This window comes from Onychomys torridus, chromosome 12, assembly GCF_903995425.1.
Source record: "Onychomys torridus chromosome 12, mOncTor1.1, whole genome shotgun sequence".
Taxonomy (NCBI): domain Eukaryota; kingdom Metazoa; phylum Chordata; class Mammalia; order Rodentia; family Cricetidae; genus Onychomys; species Onychomys torridus.
The window spans coordinates 72956416-72976669 of record NC_050454.1 but is presented as its reverse complement, the minus strand read 5'-3'; the positions used below and the strand labels follow the sequence as shown (position 1 = coordinate 72976669).

Below are 20254 nucleotides of genomic sequence, written 5' to 3'. Positions count from 1 at the left end.
TGAGTGCTGAGAGCCAGACCTGGGCCCTCTGAAAGAACAAGTGAGGACCACTGCTGAGCTGTCTCACCTCTCTAGCCATGACTTAGTTTTTTAAAAATTAATTTGTAATGTTTAACCAGGGATGGCTAGGGTTGTGGTGTGCTCATTGGCCGCCAGCTTCCTGGAGGGTGAGACACTGATTTTGCCCCTTGCTGACTCCCAGTCTCAACACCGTCACAGGCAGTTGGGAAACTTGTGAGGCCTGGGTGTGGTCTGCTTCTTAGTTCATACTTGTGGATTCTAGAGTGTGGAAACAGCCTGGGAGCCAGAATGTGTGTTCTGTGACCATGAGCCATCGTGTCATCTTACCACTATCAGAATTCCAGTGAGGGGAATGTGTGGCCTCAAATGAAAAGTGGCTTCAACTTCAAATTCTAACATTTCACACAAGCTTCCTAAAGTTTCCCTCTCTCCAGACTTCTGATAAAGACAAGGCCAATCTTTCTATTCCAATCTTTTCCTAGGTAATTTTTCACAAGAAACATTTTTTTCTTCTAATTCCTTGAGGAAGGGCTCAATGGATCCCATCTTGTTTCTAGACCAACGAGCTGTAGACCAGATTTTCATGCCATACAGATGAAAGTACAGAATGGGTTCAAATTCTCATCTACCTCCTTTGTATCAGAACTGGGAAGGAGAAATATTCCAAGGAGCCAACATTACAAGGAGACATTGGCATAAACCAAATACTTTATTATTTGAGGAAGAAAAGGCCAAATTACAAAACCTTTATACTTAAGACAATGCCAAAGACTTCCAAGGACTTCCATAACTGTTAGATTCAAGCTGCCATCTTGGCGGACAAAACTCAGGCTAAACGTGGCAATTTCATGTGGCTCAGCTGCTATCAACTGTAGATGGCTGAGCTTTTGACAGGAGCATGCCCCCAGTCCGTGTCTCCCAGGGACACACAGGTCCCACTTGAAAGGCATCCTCGGCTTAACTGCAAAGCATTTTTTTTCTTTCTGGGCTTGCAGGCTAAGACCCCCAGGACTGGCACAGCAGGTCCCAGATGCTCTTGTACCCATTGCGAGGTCTGTCTCGTGGTATGATGACTCTTTATTAGTGTCACCTGCTGGCTCTGAGGCCACCCTGCTGGCAAATGGCGAAGCCTGTGGTCCAGGCCAGACGACTGGATGAGAGTGTGAGGTTTCACGGCTGAGTGAGCGAGCGCTTCACCCGATGAGAACATCAAACAAACTACGCCACACTGTTTCCCGTCTTGCTTGCCCTGTCTGTACTTCTGGGTATCCACGGCCAAAAAAATAAGAGGAGCAAACTCTCTGAGGGCACAGAGCAGGAAGAAGAACATGCAACCCAGATGGGAGAAACACGGCGGCAGGTCAATGAGATGGGAAGCGCCATGCTTCCTTCAAGGCCAAGGCTGATGGAAGATCCCTCCCAAATGCCCTCCGCCCTGCCCAGCACGTTTCCCTTTACACGAGCTAAGATAAAAATAAAGCTTTCGTACAAACTATGAATTTTTCCAGTGAGTTACTTTTGCAGTAAAAATAGCTGCTACATAAATCCCTTCTGATCTCTGAAAAGGAGTCACATATTTCCAAAAATAGTCTTCTTATTGTAGTTACACAGAATACCTCGGGGCAAAGGAAGGAAAATGGCTGGGTGGGGGGAGGGGAGGTTGCCTGGAAAACACAGTTACGCCAAAAAATAAAATACATTTGTGTATAAACCGACTTAAGGCATGCAGAAGTGGAAAACACGTGCCATTTGTCAAGAAAAATACTGCTTTACAGCTTCCACTTTACAGTCCAGGAGGAAGTGGAAAGGCCTGAGGCCCCCCTAAAATAATAACATTAAATTTCTTATAAAAAACCCCAATATACAAAGTCCTGGCCAGATAATGAGCAAGTCAGAACTAAAATAACAACAAAAACAAAACAGAACAAAAGTAAAAACCAGGGATCATCCCTCAGACCCCATTCCTGTTTGGAAAAAAAAATCAAATGAAAATAGTATATTATGATTTCTCTCAGTCGGCCCCTAAGAGATTAAATCTGTGTAAAATGATGTTTCTATGCACTAGTGGGAAAAAAAAAAAAACCTATCAGGTATCACATTCTTGACTCAAACACAGTTATAATTACTTTAAATACAATATACAATTTCTGTTAAATAGAACTGTTGGCGGATTCTGACATTATAAGATACAATAATATGTACAAACTGACTTCCAAAATGGAGCCATGGCTGCTCTCCACCTGCCTAGCCTGCTCTCAAGAGGCGGCAGCTTCTGCGTTTGCCACTCCTGGTGGCAAAAGGCCAAAGGAAAAACAGTGTTTTTCAGTGTTTGTGCGTCCATCACGTGCTGGCTCCCTGGAGCATCTCAAATAGCCGTAAGGACTGTGATCAGCACACAGCCTGCTCGGTGCTACTGTGGCTTCCCCAGAGCCTCTTCCCTTCCGGGTCTCGCTACAGGGCAGAGAGGCCATGCCGCCTTCCACCACTGGGGAGTTGGCCTTGTGGAAGAGGCATGGGATGAAAGAAGGCCGCCGCTGCCGCTTGACGACTCAGGGGCTCCATCCTGCCCTCCCATGGGTCTTTGGAACAGTGGGTCAGGACAGGCTTCCCACTCAAGTCCCCGGGCCTGGGGCCAGCTCAGGGTTGTCCTGAGGACCTCAGTCTTCTGTGTCAGGCTGGACGCCCAGGATGGCATGCAGTTCCTCAGGCGTGAACCCCAGCAAGTTCTGCAGGTCACACACAAAGCGGTACACGTAGCGCTTGCCTGACGTCTTGTGGATGATGTTTTTGTCGTAGTAGTAACGTAAGCCCCGGCTCAGCTTCTCGTAGTTCATCTTTGGCTTGTTTTTCCTCTTTCCCCATCGACGGGCCACCTTTGGGAAGACATGGAAGGCCAGAGTCACCCATGTCCACTCTTGAACCATGATTGGCTCCCCTGGCCCCAGATGCTCACCCTAAAGGACCCGACAGTCACCTGTCTGGGCCACTTTAAATATGCACAGATGCTTCTCTGTACAAGGGCCAGTGATATCCCTGTCTCTGACCCCAGCTCCATCTCAGCAAAGCCACTTGGGGCCAACTATTTGGAACCAGGAGTGCCCCAGACAGGGACATCTGCTGTCAACCATCCTCCGTAATTCTAATTTCGACCCCGCCCCGACTCTTTTAAAAAGCCAGAGTCTCATGTATCCCAGGCTAGCCACTCATCCTCCAACCTCTACTTCCTGTAGCTGAATGTTTTCCTGTCTACAGAGCGATATCCATAGCAACTTCCCTGCTGGGATTACAGACAGGCATGTGCCATCACACCTGATTTATGTGGTGCTGGGGATAGAAGCCATGGATGTGAGCAAGCTAGGCAGCCACTCCACCAATGGAGACACATTTCAAGTCATGTGATAGTTGCAGAGCCTGTCCTGGCCCACGAGACATGCTTATTCCCCCAGACACAGAGACAGGGGCAGATTACATTACATCAATTGCTGGCATCATGCCTACCAAGGCCATCTCCAGCAGAGGGCCCCGGGGCCAACCCTGAAGGCTGCCTGGCTGCTATGTGCCTTACCTAACTTGGGACAAAGGTGAACCCCCTCCAGAACTTGCTGAGGGTTACCGGAGAACCTCTGACAGACATGGAAGGAGGGCACTGCCCTAAGGATACCAGGCCATTCACCGCCAAGGCAGTGGCTTCGGTTCAGCTAGCCCAAGAGCCAGGGCACTCCTGGCAGAAGAAGGAAGGGCTCTTGCTGGCTCTGTTGACTTTGCTCGTGCTCAGGGTTAGCTTTAGAACCCAATGTGATGAGCTAGGGTCGCGAGCGCAAGCGGTCATACCTCATCAGGGTCGGCGAGCTTGAACTCCCATCCGTCCCCGGTCCAGCTGATAAAGGGCTGACAGGACTTGTCAGAGAGCAGCTCCAGAAGGAACTGCCACAGCTGGATCGGGCCACTTCCTGGGGAGAAAGGGAGGCGGGCTGCTGAGGATTCCACAAGATCAGCAGGGATCTGACCCTCCCCATGGCCAGGCTGTCCTGAGAACATGGACCCCACTGGGCACGGTGCTGATGAGCAGGCGGGGTCTCAGGGATACACGTTAATGGCAGAAGCTGACGTAACCTCCCTTTCCCACCCACTACTCCTCCAAGAAGTTAGCTGGACCAAAGCTCTTCCTTGGCTGTGTTTGTCCTTCTGGGAGGAGGATACAGGGCTAGCAACCCTCATCAGCACAATCTTTCTGCTGTTTAATGCTTTCCTGTTTCTAGAAACACTCCACGGGGGCTGGGGTGGGTGTTAAGGGTCATTTCATCACCGGCACATCTCTCATGACCATAAGCCAACAGTTTCATGTGAGACTTCCTGCACACAACACACTCACAGGGTAACCTATATTGACAACTGTCTGTCTTAGCTCCGTGGGTGCTCAGAGCTACCACTTTGAGAAGGGGGCTCCTGCAGCCTTGTCTTCCTTAAGGATGGACTCAGGACAGCAACTTGTCTTGGTTCCCTACCATGGCTCAGGGAGGAAACTGAGATCTGACCCTGAGCCCAGCTGTCACCTTGCCTGCAAACAGGAAGGCTTTGGGGACACACAGAAAGGCCTCAGAGGGAACCATACTGAGCTGACTCACTTCAGTGGCCACCAGGGCTTGCCACCTCTGAACTGATTCCCCGGTGGGTTTCCACACTACCCGTGGTAACACCACCGGCCACAGGCTGGGCTAGTCAACAAAGGGTGCTACTACTATCCATCCAGGTAGTTACTCCTAATTCTGTGGGGTTTTCTTAGTAATCCTTGGATTCCTGGGTATCAAAACGGCCTTAGGTTCAAACCCCTTTATGAGTCTTTATACATATAAGTAGCCATTTGTTTTTGATGATGAAAAAAAAATCCACACATCCTCATTTTCATCTTATTTTTTTAAAGTGGCTTTTTTTTTTAAATCCACAGTGGCTTCTTATGGCCAGCATATGAGAAGAGGGCCTATTTAAAGGCATCTGAAGAAGCAGTGAAAATGAACATTCTTGGTATTTCTGCCCCAGTTCTGAAATTGTCTTGTTCTAAAAACAGCTTTAAGATTCATTTGTTCTCTGCCTAGAAGAGCTCTCTCCTCCTCTCAGATGGTTTTGGAGGCCAGAGAGGTAAAGAGTGCTGGCAGTCTGTGAGCTAGCTCCCGCCCTTCCCCAGGCCAGTTTACATTCCTGGAGATCCAGGGCGTGAGTCAGAGCCAGGACAAGTCTGTCCATCTGTCCCCTCCCCCCCTCCCCGTCCTGTCCCAGGTAGAGGGTGTGGCCTGGGATCTTCTCCCACCCTGAGACCCTAACATGAAAACTTCTGCAAGCCTGGTCTTGTGGGACTTGGGCACAGGGAACCTCAGAGTGTGAGTGTCAGTCACACGGGAGCCTGACGGTGACAGCGACGGGCCCTGAGCGTGCACTCACCGGTGAAGCCAGCCAGCACTGCCGCAGGAATAACTGGTTTGCCCTGCTGCACTGGGTCACTCCTCTCTTGGATGTAGTCCTTGAAGGACATGGTTGGTTTACTGAGGCACAGGGGCTGGCTACAGTCCTCCTCAAAGCTCTCGAAGGAAGGCACGCGCTGTACATCCAGCAGTGATGATTGGCTGTTCCAGGACCGCAGCAGCGAGTCTGAGCTCTCGAAGCTGTCCGAGCCATTCTCTGGTGGGGAGTCATGGTCTTTGGGTTTCCCTGTTAAAAAAAACCAAACACGTGCTGAGACCCCTCCAAGAGGTGAGAAGGGCCTGGGTCATCGATTCAGGTGCACCCTGGTCCCCAAGTCCTCCATTACTGCCTGCGGCCCCCAGTACAGATATAGACACTTCAGGGACAGCATCATTCAGACCCCCTCCAAGCACTCTTAAACTCAGGCGCTAATTGCTTAGGACAAGGTTATGTACAAGTAACACCTTCTTCCAACGGAAGTGTATGTAAAATGTAGAATACTGCATAGCCATGAGGAAGAAGAAATGGTACAACACAGACAAATCCCAAAGAAAACAGTTAGCAGGAGCCCATCCCTGTGAAGCCCCCGGACGGCAGAAGCCACTCTGTGACGATGAAGAGGGCTGGGCAGGGACAGGAAGGAACCTTACAGATAAGCTAGAAACTCTATCTCCACGTGGATGGCTGTAACACAGACGTTCACAGGCGTGTTAATTCAACCAGATGTACAACCTGAGCTGTGAGGACCGTGTCTGTTACACCCTTAGACAGGAATCTGGCACATTCCCATGTGTCTCAACAAGAGTACCCTACTGCAAGGAAGTTCACTTTAAGTGGTTAAGCTATTCAGCATTGCTCACTCGATACCTACAGAATTCGGACCAGGGTCTCAAACAGGTTATGCTTTTTGGAAAGTCACATGGAAGGTGACCCTGTCCTTGTCCTTTAACCTCCAGCTCCAATGGCAGAGGACAGGATGTCCTGACCAAGCATCTCTCATCCTGAATGGCTTCCAGAACAAACCAACAACCTTTTTCTAGAACGTTTCTCTTACCAGAGCTGTTGGTGAGCAAATTCAAGTTGCCACTGGGGAAGTCCTGGCTGACGGAACAGTAATTGACACTGACGGTATTGAGCCGAGACTTGGGCAACATCTGGAACTCCTGCTCAGAGCCAAGAGCTGCAGGCGTCGCAGAGGGCGGGCACATGCTGTCCAGGAGGCTGTCTTTGGGGTAGCTTTGTGTCTGCATTCCATATGGAGCCTGTTCCATGCCGAAGCCTGAACACAAGGATGGGTCAGACAGCAGAGCTGTTAAAGTCAACATCACAACAGCTAAGACCCTCACCCGACCTTGTGAGCCACCCCCAGGGGACCGTTTTGAGATAGGTGTCCCAGGTGCCAAGTTCAGAGGACAGTGACTGCCTTCCACACACTTGTGGCCACATCCTCTGCTATATTACATTGGTGTCTCCTGACTTCTTTTTCCTCTTTATGGTTAGAATGGCCTTGAACAGTGTTGACTCCTAGAGATTATATGAGCCCCTTAAGCAAGGCTAAGTTTCCAGTGGCCACATTAAAAACCCCAGGAACAGGTGAAGTCAATTATCCATTTTAACTGCTCAGTGTATCAGTGGTCACCTCAATATATAAACCGTATCCTAACTCATCAAGGAATAGTTTATATTCTTGGTTTCATTTTATGACCTCTGAGTTAGAAGAGATGAGTCACAGTCTTAGATTCTCATTACATGTTTCACGTGGATCTGCCAAGTTCCAGCTGCTCAGCAGGGCAATAGCCATGTGTAGCCACCACAGGAAGAGGTCTAGGCTACCTGAGGGGCTCGAGGGACCAAAACCAGAGATTTGAAGAAACAGTCAGCTGACTGACCTAATGTATTGCTGCTGATCCAATGAGGAACTGCATTGAGGTGTGAGTTTTCTTCATATTGGTCTTCTGTCTTTTCTTGGTTCTCTGAAAATAGACAAAGAAGACATCAAACCCAGTTTAAAAACTCTGCAAGAAAAGCAACACGTTCCTATATTGCCGATATCGGAATGACTCATTTTGCCCTTCACATTCCATTTCATTTCAACCCCCTTATGTGTCTTTTTTTTTAAATTATGATAATTTTTCTAATAATCTGGGATAAGTTTTCTAATAATCTGGGATGACATCACTGTCTAAACAGTCCAACTTGTGTATATTCATTTCACACCAATGTTTATGAAAAGCCATCTGTCCTGAGGCTGGGAAAACAGTGGGTGAAGGGATTGGACTTGGTTCCTGCCCCTGTGAGGCTTAACATTCTCTACAGGTTAGTCTGGGATGTCATGAGGTCCAAGGGCAAGTGTGTGTTCTGAATAAAAACCCTTACTAGGAACACATGATCACACACTCTATCCCTTGAAGCCAATAACAGAAACGTACATGCTGAACAGGCTGGCCATACAAACAGCTGCCCAGAAATCCAATGGGTAAGACCAGTCCACATTCCCAGAGAATCAGGAGTCTTTAGAGTCAGTTTCCTTGACTCTAAGAAGCCATAACTAAACAGCCCTGGCAACAGAACCCCAAATGAGATTCTGAGTTTATATGTTAAAAAGCAGATGTGTTTAATTATGGTGCTAACCATCTTCTTACTTTTTTGGTTTTCTAACTTAAGTTAGTCTAACTGTCCCTCATTAAACCCAGGTATCTTCTAAGCAGGTCTCGCTGGTCTTTGAGGTCTGAGACAAGAGTGTCTCTAGCCTCAATGAGATTTCTGAGTTCAGTGCTTATCCTTAACATTTCAGTGTGTATATGAGTTGATCAGTTACAGCCTGCACTCCAAAATCCTCAGTGGACTGGAGTAATTTTCTTATAAAATCCACAATGATCTGTGTAAGCTGCCTTACATTCAAGCATCCCTGTCTCTCTTGGCTCTTCCAGTGAGCTCACCCACCTGGCACCCTGGCTGGCCTACATATCCAAGGTGCTCTGAGCTGGCATAATCAGGGCAGCCTGGCAACAACCAGCAATTTGGTGAGTCAGGCTGTTGCCTTGTGGCTACACCTGGTACAAACATCGCACACACTTCCCTCCATGGAATGAAGACCTGTCATCACCTCCCCATTTGACCCGCTTGGGGGTGTTCTAAAGCAATGGACTGTGCACCACTGGGCAGCCCGAGGTGGAAGGGCACACCTTCCTGCTGTCTGGGTCCCTGCCTCCCCAAGTCCTGCAGCCTTACCTTTGATCATCTGCTCCAGATGTTCCCAGAGGATGTCACCCACGAAGTCAGGTGCCAGCTCCAGAAAACGCTCCTTGCCGAGGTTACACAGCATCTGGCCGTTCATGCCAAACCGCTGCAGATTCACATTCACCAGGCTGAACTCATTGGTGGCCCAGAGTAGCCATTGGCACACCTGCTGCTCACTCCAGAGCCAGGGGTCTGTGCAGGGAAGGCAAGAAAGGACAACACTGGTGAACAGCTGGAAGGCAGGGAGGCCATAGTGGCCTTCGATAATTCACCAAGCCCATGAAATGAACGAGACACCACTGTGCCGTGACCCAGGTGTGTTCTAAGACACCAGTGGCACTTGGCATTTAATGAGTGAAGGGTTAGGTGTGCAGCAGGCCACAGTAAAGGGCAGCCACATTCTTCCTACACTCTTGCTAATTCTTTCAAGACAACTAAGAGCATCGTAAAGACAGGCCCAACCAAACCAATCCCACACATGTCTTCCAGGGACTCCCCAGCCTCAAAGCCCAGCACTTACTTTTGGGAATGCCAAGACGCCGTTGCTCCTTGTGGAAACCACTGAAGGTGGCTTTTAAGGCTTGGCTCATCACTGCCTTGCTGCAGGGTGTGAGCAAGGGCAGTTCACAGGTGGCTGAGTCTAGAGAGAGAGAGAGCATAGGGACATCAGGACCAGGGTGGCAATGTCAACAGGAGCTTAGGATAAGCCCCAGTCTCCAGAGAGCTGTGATCACAAATCTCAACAGGATTCCTTAACAGAATACAGCCATGGAGCTGGGGTGCAACTCAGTGCTTGAGTATTCACCTAGCATGCGGGAGGCCCTGGGTTCCATATCAGTATCACCAACAAACCCCAGGAGCAAACAAGGGAAAAATTAAAAGTATATCTGTTACAATAATCACAGAGATAATTTGGCATGCTATTTTTTTTTTTCTTTTAAGAAAGTAAGCAATGGCATTAAGAACCAAAACCGATTACGCTTCTTAGAATTCCACTTACAAAAAGAATAAAAATGAGTTTGGCCGTACACAGCTGTAATCTCAGCATTTGGGAAACAGAGACAGGGAGGATGATGAGGTAACCTGGGCTACATAGGGAGCTCCAAGTCAACCTGGCAAAGTTGCGCGTGTGTGTGCGTGTGCGTGTGCGTGTGCGTGTGTGTGAAACTTTTAAAATAAACATCAAATATTGTATTTTGCAAAGCTTCATAAAGCAGGAATACACACAGACACCACTTCTACCTAAATCGCGTTTGAACATTTTAAATTGTATGGTTCTTGTTCAAAAGGCATCAGATGTGTCCAGCCTTGCAGCCTGCAACCTGTACACAGCCACGCTCAGTGATGAGCATAGCGCAAAATTGTCAGAGGTATTCAAAACCTAAGAGTTTACTTGTTTCTGTTACTTGACTGCATGGTTCTTGAGTGTGGCCTTTGTAGATGACAATGTCATATTGCAATGTCAAAAGGCTAGACAGTCCCTGGCTGCCTTCAGTGACTGTGTCCATCAAGCTGGGCAGGCGGCAGAGGAACTTGGGCCTGCCAGTCTTAGACAACACTCTGCACTGCGGAACAGGCACACCCCCAACTTTTTGGAAAAACAGTCTTCTCTGATGCTCTCAGAAATTTCAGGAACGATAAATGACTTGCCAGACGACGCCATGCTTACGAAAGCACCACGCTTTGATAGATCTTTCTGGGCTATGTTTTCCAGCACCCACTTCATATGACAAATCAATCTGGAATGTGTCCAACCAATAACTCTATGAAGTAATTGTAGAGACATATCTGACATGCTAGTCCTTTGAACACAATAAAGAATAGTAGTGAGGACTACCAAAATACAGATGGGTTAGGATGTGCAAGAGCAATCTGTGGTCCCAAAACTCAAAGGGAAAACGGTGTGTGTGTGTGTGTGTGCGCACACACGCGTGCACTGGGGTGTTTTAACGAGAAATGTGAACTAAGCATTAGAAACTGAGACACATTTCAATGTCCACTCCCTTCCATTTGAAGAAAACACCAGGGAGATGAGGAAGTGTTTGAAAACACCCCAAGTGGGACTCTTGGAGTTCCTGGCAATGAGTGACAACAGGTTCTCAGCTCACAGGTGGATACTGCACGTGAAGACACCAGAATGACCAGTTTACTCACATAGAGGAAAACTGCCTTCTCCCAGGCACTGGGAGAAGACGTCCATCAGTCCATCAGACTGTCTATACCCAATACTCAAGATATCAGCATTCTTGGCTGGAGAATGATCTGTTTCTATTAACTGGTCATGGCTTTATTAACCCAGCTACTTAAGAAAGCTATGCACCATCTCTGCTAGGTTGGAGGGGCGAATTACCATGGGAGACGGAATCCAAGCCTGTGGGCACTTCTTGGAGTGTCTGCTCTTCACTGAGAGAGGGGAACATAGCGAACAGAGAGCCGTCAAAGGTGTCAAAGGCTGGCTGGCGCTGCAGGCACAGGGAAGAGAAAGAGAGATGCATGAATTCACTCGACATGTTTCCTTAGTGGTCCACAGTAACTTTACCACAGGTCCTGATAACATCGGCCATTCTAAAGCAACATGGGCCAATGACCTCTCAGTACTGTAAGCACACTTCCTAAAAAGTTGGGGATTTAGCTCAGTGGTAGAGTGCTTGCCTAGCAAGTGCAAGGCCCTGGGTTCGATCCTCAGCTCTGGGAAAAGAAAAAAGAAAAAAAAAAGTTCAAAGTAATCCAAACAATTCTATCTCACTCTAGATTCTTTCTTTGCTCTCCCAGGGTCAGATGGCCTGGGACGTTATTTTAGCCGCATAATCAAATTAATAAGTTAAGTACATCTAAAAGCAACGGAATCTTAGGGCCACACAGAGAGGTACTCTAGAGAAGACCAGCACCCATTTCATCAGCAGGGTGTTTTGGTATAAAAAACTTCAAACTAAGAGGGAAGGCTAGAAAGAAATGGGGAGTTGAAACAATAATAAGCTGTTCACATCTTTGGACAGTGACTTTGAAGTATCTACTACTTGAAGTAATTTGAGGGAAGTCTCCCTCACTACTCCAGTGGTTCAGATAATAGCAATCTGTGGAAAACAACAACAATAAAAAAGAACCCTAATATTTTCCATGATAAAAATAAAAAAAGATTGTGGAAAAGAAACTTCAAACCACACTACAGGGAGACTTCCAAAGGCATCTTTCAGGAAAAATCGGATACACATGTAAAGACAAAGCCCTGGACACATGGATGGACGGCTGCACAATCTCACATACGCAACACTTATGGAAAACAGCAACCCTGCAGGGAGGGGCTCCAAGAAAGCACCCCACAAGGCCGATCCGACCCTGCACGGCTTGTTTAGGAAACATGAAGAAAAGTTCTATTTCCCAACATAATCTGGAAATCCCACGTCGTGTGTAACACAATGACCCATGTGTTGCATCATGGGCAAATAAATGTGTAACACATTTACAAATAAAATCAGCTCAGTGCTGGGCCTTCATTTCAGAAATGCAGAAGAGCAAACGGCGTGTTGCTCAAGAAGGTAGGCTGCCAGCCCCAGCCCTCACCCCCCAGGACGGCCAGTGACCAGGAGGGCAGGCCCACTGAGGATTGAGAAGCACTCAGCTAGACGTACAGGGACTTTATGTGGGGATGATTTCGGCGAAATATTAAAGAGATGTTAGACAAAAACTCCCCCATGCCTTGCCTGGGCCTCTAGGAAGTGTCTTTCTGGAAGTTCTTTTTTTAAAACTAGGAAGTCAAAGAACAATGCAGAGCCTTGCTACGCATTTCAACATAGACTCTGGCAATGAATGCCTTCTCCGAATCCGGACACAGCAAGTTCTTTCCGTTTACGGAAGGGTTTTTTCTTAGGGGTGTATGTGGCATCAGCTCTATCACACCTCCTTACGCCATGTCTGCCATGCTACAAGAAAATGCACTGGGATTTGGTGACTTCACGGTGATGGAAAAATGCGTGCCAGGTCCTGCTTCTGGAGTTTGCCCCAGACACATAACCTTAAAAACGACTCAGGGAGCTGGGGAGATGCCTCAGTAGGAAAAGCATTTGCTGGGCAAGCTTGAGGACATGAGTTGATATCGCTAAAGCCCATGTGAGGCTGGACGAGGGACCCTGTCTGTCTTCCCAGTGTGCTGGGATGGGGGACAGACAGGACAGTCCCCAGGAGCTCGGGGCCAGCTAGCCTCTGTGTACACAGCCGCGGACAAGAGACCCTGCCCCAAATCAGGGGAAGGCAAGAACCAAGTAGAGACTGTCCTGTGGTTTGGAATCCTGGTACGAGAAGAGCAGAGACAGCAGGCTCTTGGTGCCTGTCGGCCAGCCAGTCACCTAGCCGGTGAGCAACAGGCTCAGTGAGAGATGCTGCCTCAAAAAATAAAGTGGAGAGCAATCGAGAGAGACACTCATGGCTGGCTTCTTTACTACACGTGCGTGCACACACACACATACACATGCGCATGCTCACACACGAAATTACCAGCTTATGCTACAAGAGTATCCCACAGACGTGACATGAAGTGTTTACACCAGGGAGCCAGTTCTTTCTCCTTTAATCTGTTTGGGGTTTGTATAAACAGGTCTGCTGCTGCTCCAGGGGAGCGGGCTCCTATAACCTCGTGAGTGCAGCCCCTCCTGGTGAGTGCAGCACCAGGATGTCGATTCTCAGCTCCTTCATTCAGTTTACAAACAGCCTTCTGGGAAGGTTGAGATCCATCAGTGGGTAAAGACACTTGGTGCCAACCCTGGTGACCTGAGCTTGACCCCCAGGGCCCACATGGTGGAAGGAAGGAGAGAACTGACCCCCACAAACTGTCCTCTGACCTCTACATGTGTATTGTGGTACAAGCACATAGGTACAAATAAATAAATGTAAAGAAGTTAAAAAATAAATAGCCTTTGGATAGCCATGAGAGCTCCGGAGTGGATAAAAAGGGGGGGACACAGCCTCTTCAGCTGTTTCAGGATCACAGGACTTGTTTGTCCAATCTGAAAGGAGCCTCATGAGTAGACTACAGCAACTGCCTCATCTGCAATTAACTGCTTTCGTATCTTGGGGGACTGGTACAAATAGCATCATAATACCCATTTTACAGAGCAGAAAAACTGAGGCTCAGAGAGAGTAAACAATTTCCCCAGAGACACACAGCTAAGATATTTAAAACCTGGGGCCAGAACCAGTTTTCTGGGACCCGGTCCAACATGGGTTTTCCTCTCTTATTAATGCAGTTTCCGAAATTGCCAAGAAAATTGAATTAAGAAGCACACACCTTGAGGGTCCCTCGAAAACTGTTAGCGACAGGGGCCACTTGGTCCATGTTCTTGATTGCGAAATCATTCATCTTGAAAGAAAAAATACAGAAGAGACACAGAGGTTAGTTAGCATTGCAGCACATTTTCCGGGTGGTATTGACACGGTGGCACCAGTCTTCAGATGGGTGGAACGCTGTAGTCAGGAGTACACATGCCTGGATGTGGAAATTCGTATTTAAAAGGCTCCAGACAAAGTAGCACTCGAGAACCGTAGCAGTGGCAGCGGTGGCGGCGGCGGCGGAGGGGGGGGGGTCCTCAAGAGTTCCACTTAGGTGTGAGACTCCACGGGCTGCCCCCACACCCTGGGCTAGCTGAGCAAGGAGGCTGTGCCCTGAGTCTCAGCAACACCTCTACGGGCAGCTGAAGAGAGAGCTTAGGTGGGGCCACAAGCCACCATCTCCTGCTGCACAGGGCAGTCAATTCAACCTGGGAACCTAATGGAAGCCACAGGGGGTCACCTGCCTTGGATGCTCCCATGGGAGTCAGGCCAGAGCACCCCCTCCCTACCATTCTCAGAGATATGCAGAAACACAGGGCCCCGAGGCACCCAGCCCGTCATCACTGCAGACCCTCAGCCTCCGAGTATGTGACCTCAGAATATCTCTGTGTGTGGCGAAGTTTTGCATTTCTTCAAGAAGCTAGGCCTTGCTTTAACAATAGGGGCTTATACCAGAGCTGGGCTGACCACCAGCTGGCCACTGTGGCTAATGGCACTGGACAAGGCACCTGTGGAGGAGACAGGCTCTGAGTGAGGATGCACATGAGACCTTAGGAACTAGAAGGGAAAAGGAAAGCATCCCAGTACTTTGAGTATTTACTTTGTGCTTATATAATGTCGTGACTACATTAAGTTTACTGAATGTAGTCGAATCAATTTGACCTGTTAAGACTACCTCGAGCACACTGAAGAGAAAAACCAAATATGTAACTTGCAGTGGAACTGAACATTTTTCTGGGGCCCTAATGTGTACTTCTGGGTCAAGCAAGTGATCTGCTGAATGAACTAAGGCAGGCCTTCAATGACACCACCAGAGTGGTAGAGACCGAGCCATGGAAGCTCATTTCCACCCACCAAAGATCAGCACTTGCCAGCGGCTCCCCACCCTCCAAGCTACAGAACAGTAACCACCCGCAGCTCCTCGGTGTTATCCCTCAGCGGCCCACACCTGCTCCCCTCTGTGTGCACCTACCTGTTAAACAAACACTTTCACTAAAACGAGTGTGCAATTGATAGAACTCACTAGAGGCAGCAGATAGCATAAGCTCAAAGAATGATTTAACTTGCTTTGTTCTTTTTCCTGTCCTCTTTATAGTCGATATAATGGCCAATGCAGACATCTTAACAGTTTCCTACTAAATACAAACTCATGTGTATAGACTGATAGGCACGTGTGCACTCATGCACACACTTACATCTTGATAAAAAGCAACAAGGGCAGAAAAAGGGGAGGGGGGCTGTTGGGAGCTCAGAAATGCAGACCCAGGCTCACAAACGCTGGTGCACCTAAGGAAGGGCAATACTGGGAGAAGGCAGGGCAGGGGCTGCCCATCTCCAAGTGAGCACATTTGTTCAGTCTCCCTTGGAATATGATCTCGTCTATACTCACTAAGGATTCAACATTCTCTACAAACCAATGCTACCACGACAGAATGCCTAGCTCCCAGCTCCTCGTGTGAACGAAGCCCTAAGTCCCACCTTCTCAGTCCTCCTGCATCCAGGTTCCAAACGTTAAAATCACCTTGCAGGGAGGCAACTGGGGCCCGTGATACTGAGTCACTGGCCTGGGGCCACACTCCTATGGGGCTGTCTACGGAGATTACACCTTAGGTGAGCAGGGCCTTAAAATCGTGAATGACTGGGCCCTCCCTGCTACATCCCACCGAAGTAGAGAGCAGCTAACTATGATTAAAGCAGGCCTTCTGGCCACAGCCCTGTGAAATGCTCACTGACTGAGAACTTCACGTAGCCTACTTGGATGGAGTCAGCCCTGTAACCTGTTGACTAAACACAAGCCTCAAGCAGAAAACCAATCAGAGAACCAGAAATGTCCACATGGTCCCTCCAGGGTCAGGGCTTTCTGTTGGACCAACGTGCATGCAGACACTTGTGGACTTAATTTTGATTTTTAGCTCCTGAGATGAATGGCTGTGGAAGGCCAGGAAGAGCTTCCCTGCCTTTTGTGTACAAACAGGAGGAGAAAAGGGAGGTTCCCACTCCCACATAAAGAGCTGTAATTACTAGCTGCAGAACAGGGTTCCTTTGTTGCTCCGCTTTTAATGAGTTTTGTAAAAAAAAAAAAAAAAAAAAAAAAAAAAAGCCCTGTAGAATTAAAGCACTCTACTAAATGGCTTCAGGCAGACATACAGCTAATCAAATTTAAGTTCATTTATCCTACTGAATGTGCTTGCTAACTCCTGGGACAAGTCAAGACTCTAGATAAATGAATTTTCAAGTTTAGACCCTTTGGTACTTGGGAGACTGACTGCTTTAAAAAAATAAAAAATAAAAAATAGGAGAAAATGGCAGAAACGTAATGCGTGAGAATAGTTAAGTTTTAAAACAAGAATTTCACTGACAACTGTGTCCTTATTGGAACAGGTAACTACTTACATAAGAGAGCACAGGTAAATTTCAGAAGAACAAAACCTTCTGAAGGTTGCTTTGCTTTTCGTTTAGAAAGCGATCAGTTTAGAGAGATGAATGACTAATTCCAGATACGAGAGTTAGACTATTTCCCCGTGGGGCGCACGGTGTTCAAATTTACTGTACTGCGAGATTACTCAGAATTTTAATAAAAGCTTAACACTGAGATGTATCTCCCGATCGGTGGCGGTGTGGGCAGGCAGATAAGACACTGGAGCTTCCACAGCAGGGAGCGAGTCTATCTATCTCTTAACTGATGAATTAAATGACTCCTGTCTCCAACCAGGACTGCTCACCGCTTTACTTTCTAAATAAGTAGCGAGTCAACCACTATTTTAAGCTCCGCTGAAATTGAGTGCAGGTTAGCACAAGTCTTACAAGATTAAAAAATAAACAAATAAATAAAAAAAAAAACAGGTCAAATATATATATACAAACGCTTCAGGTTATACCTTCATTCATAGGCTTTAAGGAGAAAAAAATAAGGGCAGAGCAGCCATGCGCACCCCCACTTGGCCGCTGCCCTGTGCCGGGTTCGCAGAGCCGGGGCATGGGGGCCCAGACCTGGCCAAGCAGGTGACACGTTCCTGGGAGTCTCAGCTTCCCAGGTGTTTCAGGCTCCAGACACCCCCACATCCTCCCAGGCCTAGCGCCTCCCCGACTCAAGTCACTCCGAACCTGGGGCTACCTCAGCCACCTTCTTCGGGTGCCCCAAGTCCCCTTGAGAAACGCAGTCGCGTACCCCGGGCAGCAAACCGCACCAGGCGGGCACTGGTTCCCCCAAAACAAAAGCGGGCTGCCCACGCCCTGCCCGATGCCCTGGTCCCTCGCCGAGGCCACTGGGTGCCTGAGAAGCAGCCGACGCGGCTCTGGGACGCGCGATCGACCGACCGGCTGGAGCAGGGGCCGTCCGCACTGCACCCCACCCCGGGCGGAGTCCCTCCCGCGGGCCGTCGAGCACCGGGGGCCGCTCTTACCGCGCCGCAGCTGGCAGGGCCGGCCGGAGGGCGGCTGTGAGAGGAGATCGCGGTGATCCGGGCGCGCGAGGCCCGGCGAGGCGAGGGCCGATGCGGGCGCGTGGGGCCGGGGGCGACGGTGGGGCTCGGCGGTGTCCACTGCGTGCTCGGCGCTGCGGTGGAGGAAGTAACCAGCCCGGTCCCTTGGCCGCGCGCTCTTCTGGAGCTGGGGGAGGGCCAGAGGGGACCGGGGGAGGGGACAGCAAGGGTGACGGCGAGAGCGGGGAGGAGGAGCGAGCTAGAGGCCGGCGTGGGAGGAGACCTGTGCTCCCGCAGTGGCGGGTCCACGCTCCTGCCGGGGCCTTCCCTGCACCCCTGCAGCCCGCTGTCGCCTGCTTGCTGGCTTCTGCTCCTAGGGGCCCAGCTCGGGCCGTGTGCCCTGGAGGTCCAGCGGGAAGGGCAGGGCCGTGTCCTCCTGCGTCCCCGGCGCACGGCTGCCCGCAGGTCCAAGCTAGTGGAGCTGGTGGCACTCCGGTTAGGTGGTTAGGCTTCTGCTGTGGAACCGGCCCTGTGCTTGGAACTATGTGTGGGTTCTGATTCCTGGTCCTTCCGTCATGAAAGGGCTCTTACGTGAGGTTAGGGAGGCGCAAAGTGGGCGGGTGGCCGAATCGCGAGTGGAAGAGTAGAACGTGGCGCAGCCGCCTGGCTCTGGGGAGGCCCCTCCTACCGCCTCGGTAGGCATGGCGCCCCCTAGAGCTGAGCCGAGTCTTAGAGCTAACTTGGCGGAGCACCCAGTCTTAATTCAGGAAGGCATTGGTGCTCTACTTTACCTACTCTACCAGGACAACTACATGCCAAGTCCAGCGTGGGTCTCCTCGAACTCGTGGTCAAAAACACCAGCCATAGAGTAGTTTCCACGTTTATCGGAGAGTGACGAGTCCATGGTTGGGAACTTGTGCGTTCGCTCTGCAGGCACAGATGTATGTTTAGTATTGAGTAGAAAAGTTTAGGTGGACACCAGAGATGAATGTGAACTGGCAGAAGTCCAGCTTAGGCAAGGCCATGGGATTGATAATTGGTACATTCCAAGGTCAGCCTTAATGGGAAGGGAGTAGAAGGTCTCCAGCTTCCCTGGTACTCAGGGTTCCTAGTTTCCATGGCAACACCCCCAACTGAAGTTATCGGCCAATTGAGTTACTTGATATTTCTCTCTGGTATATCACCTTTTCAGGAGTCAAGGCCGGATCCACTAAGCTAAAACAGCTGTGTTCAGAGGGAATTGTTATTTCCTCAGTGTGTACTTCCTCACTGGCTTCTCTGTGTGTGTTCAGGTCTGGACTAGAGAACTCAGGTCAAGGAGGAACTCCACAAACAGATACAGATTTCCTAGTCCGTTACCATGGAGACACAGAGCAGCATATGTTAACTTTTTTTTTAACCATAGCAGAGGGTACTGACTTGTTTGGACTCCAGTGCCAGCTGAAGGAGGGTGTCCTCCTGCCTCCCTCTGCCCATTTTCACACCTTGACCACGTGTCTGAGAAGCTTGGCATACACAGAGCGATCTCCTGAAGCAGGGGTGCCCCAAACAGAACTGATTTCTCCCTTCACACGTACTCTAGAGACTGTGGTTGCTCATGGCTGGGTGCTCAGGGGCTTCCTTGGTCACCCAGGGCCTTCTTGAGCCAAGACAGCACACTGTTCAGGGCTGTTCAGGGCTGCTCAGGCTGACCGTTGGAAGGCAGCCCTCGGTAACACTGAGCAGAAAGTTGCAGAAGAAGTTGTCACATGGCTATTATGGCACCTGTGCCATTAAACTTTGATTAGTCACCGAGGCCAGCTTAGGCTGGACTTTAACAGCAGGGCTGAGAACTCAGTAGGGATGGGCTCCACATAATGGAACAACCTAAGCTTTCCTTGGTAAGCTTTTTAGGAAAATCTCTGGGGAAAACCAAACCAAACCTGCCGTATACATGAAAAGGAAGGAAGGCATTCGAGAGAGCTGCCCCGACCCTGAGAGTCCTGAGTATGGGAGATCTGGTCAGAAGCATGGATGGCAGACCTGTGAGGACCCAGAGACGGCAGGCACCTTTGTCCTTTGGCTCCTCCTCTGGAGAAGGAGACCTGGGTTGGCCCAAGCAGCCCCACCCGGCCCTGTTTGGTGGTTGATCCACCTCAGCCTTGGGCAGTTACACGCATAGGAACATAACGGATACACATTCACCTTTTCTGATTGTTTTTCCCCACTTCATCTTCTTGGGCAGTTTCCTAGTTACTGAAGCCTGCCTGAGCCCTGTGATTATTCATTGACTATTATGGCTCAATTCACAGGGAACCTGGGGCCTTCCTGCAAATTGAATCTAATAAAAGCACACCCCTTGTGCTCTGAGATCAAAAGTCAATGGTGTTAGGAGGAAATGGAAGATGGGAAGGTTCCTAAGCGGACTGAGCAGGTGGACTGCAGAGGCGGAGTGTGAGGGCGAATGCCTCCCTTCTCTGAGCAGAAGGGAGACATAATATGAAACAGCATAAATACAAAATACCTAGAGAGTGAAATTAGAGTTCTTTAGGATCTAGGCATAATTATGAAAAAATGATTAACTCATGAGCCAT

The 20254-nt window shown here is 49.2% G+C and overlaps 1 protein-coding gene across 1 annotated transcript; it reads right to left on the bottom strand.

Moving 5' to 3' along the window:
- Nucleotides 1-711: 711 nt before the first annotated feature.
- On the bottom strand, nt 712-18329 carry Ets2 (ETS proto-oncogene 2, transcription factor). The gene is made up of 10 exons (XM_036203944.1): nt 17664-18329; nt 14000-14071; nt 11069-11180; nt 9239-9358; nt 8710-8910; nt 7368-7451; nt 6533-6757; nt 5458-5724; nt 3853-3971; nt 712-2894 (listed from the first exon to the last, which is right to left on the bottom strand). The coding sequence occupies exons 2-10, from the start codon at nt 14069-14071 to the stop codon at nt 2679-2681; spliced, it is 1416 nt and encodes a 471-aa protein (XP_036059837.1). The 5' UTR covers nt 17664-18329; the 3' UTR covers nt 712-2678.
- Between the last annotated feature and the right edge of the window lie 1925 nt (nt 18330-20254).

What these genes read in the sequence shown, in the direction of transcription:
- Ets2 (XM_036203944.1), bottom strand. Translation starts at nt 14,071, where the DNA reads ATGAATGATTTCGCAATCAAGAACATGGACCAAGTGGCCCCTGTCGCT. An exon ending in GTTTTCGAGGGACCCTCAAG is followed by an intron (nt 11,181 to 13,999) that starts GTGTGTGCTTCT and finishes CTGTGCCTGCAG; the next exon opens with CGCCAGCCAGCCTTTGACAC. An exon ending in CTTGGATTCCGTCTCCCATG is followed by an intron (nt 9,359 to 11,068) that starts GTAATTCGCCCC and finishes CTCTCTCTCTAG; the next exon opens with ACTCAGCCACCTGTGAACTG.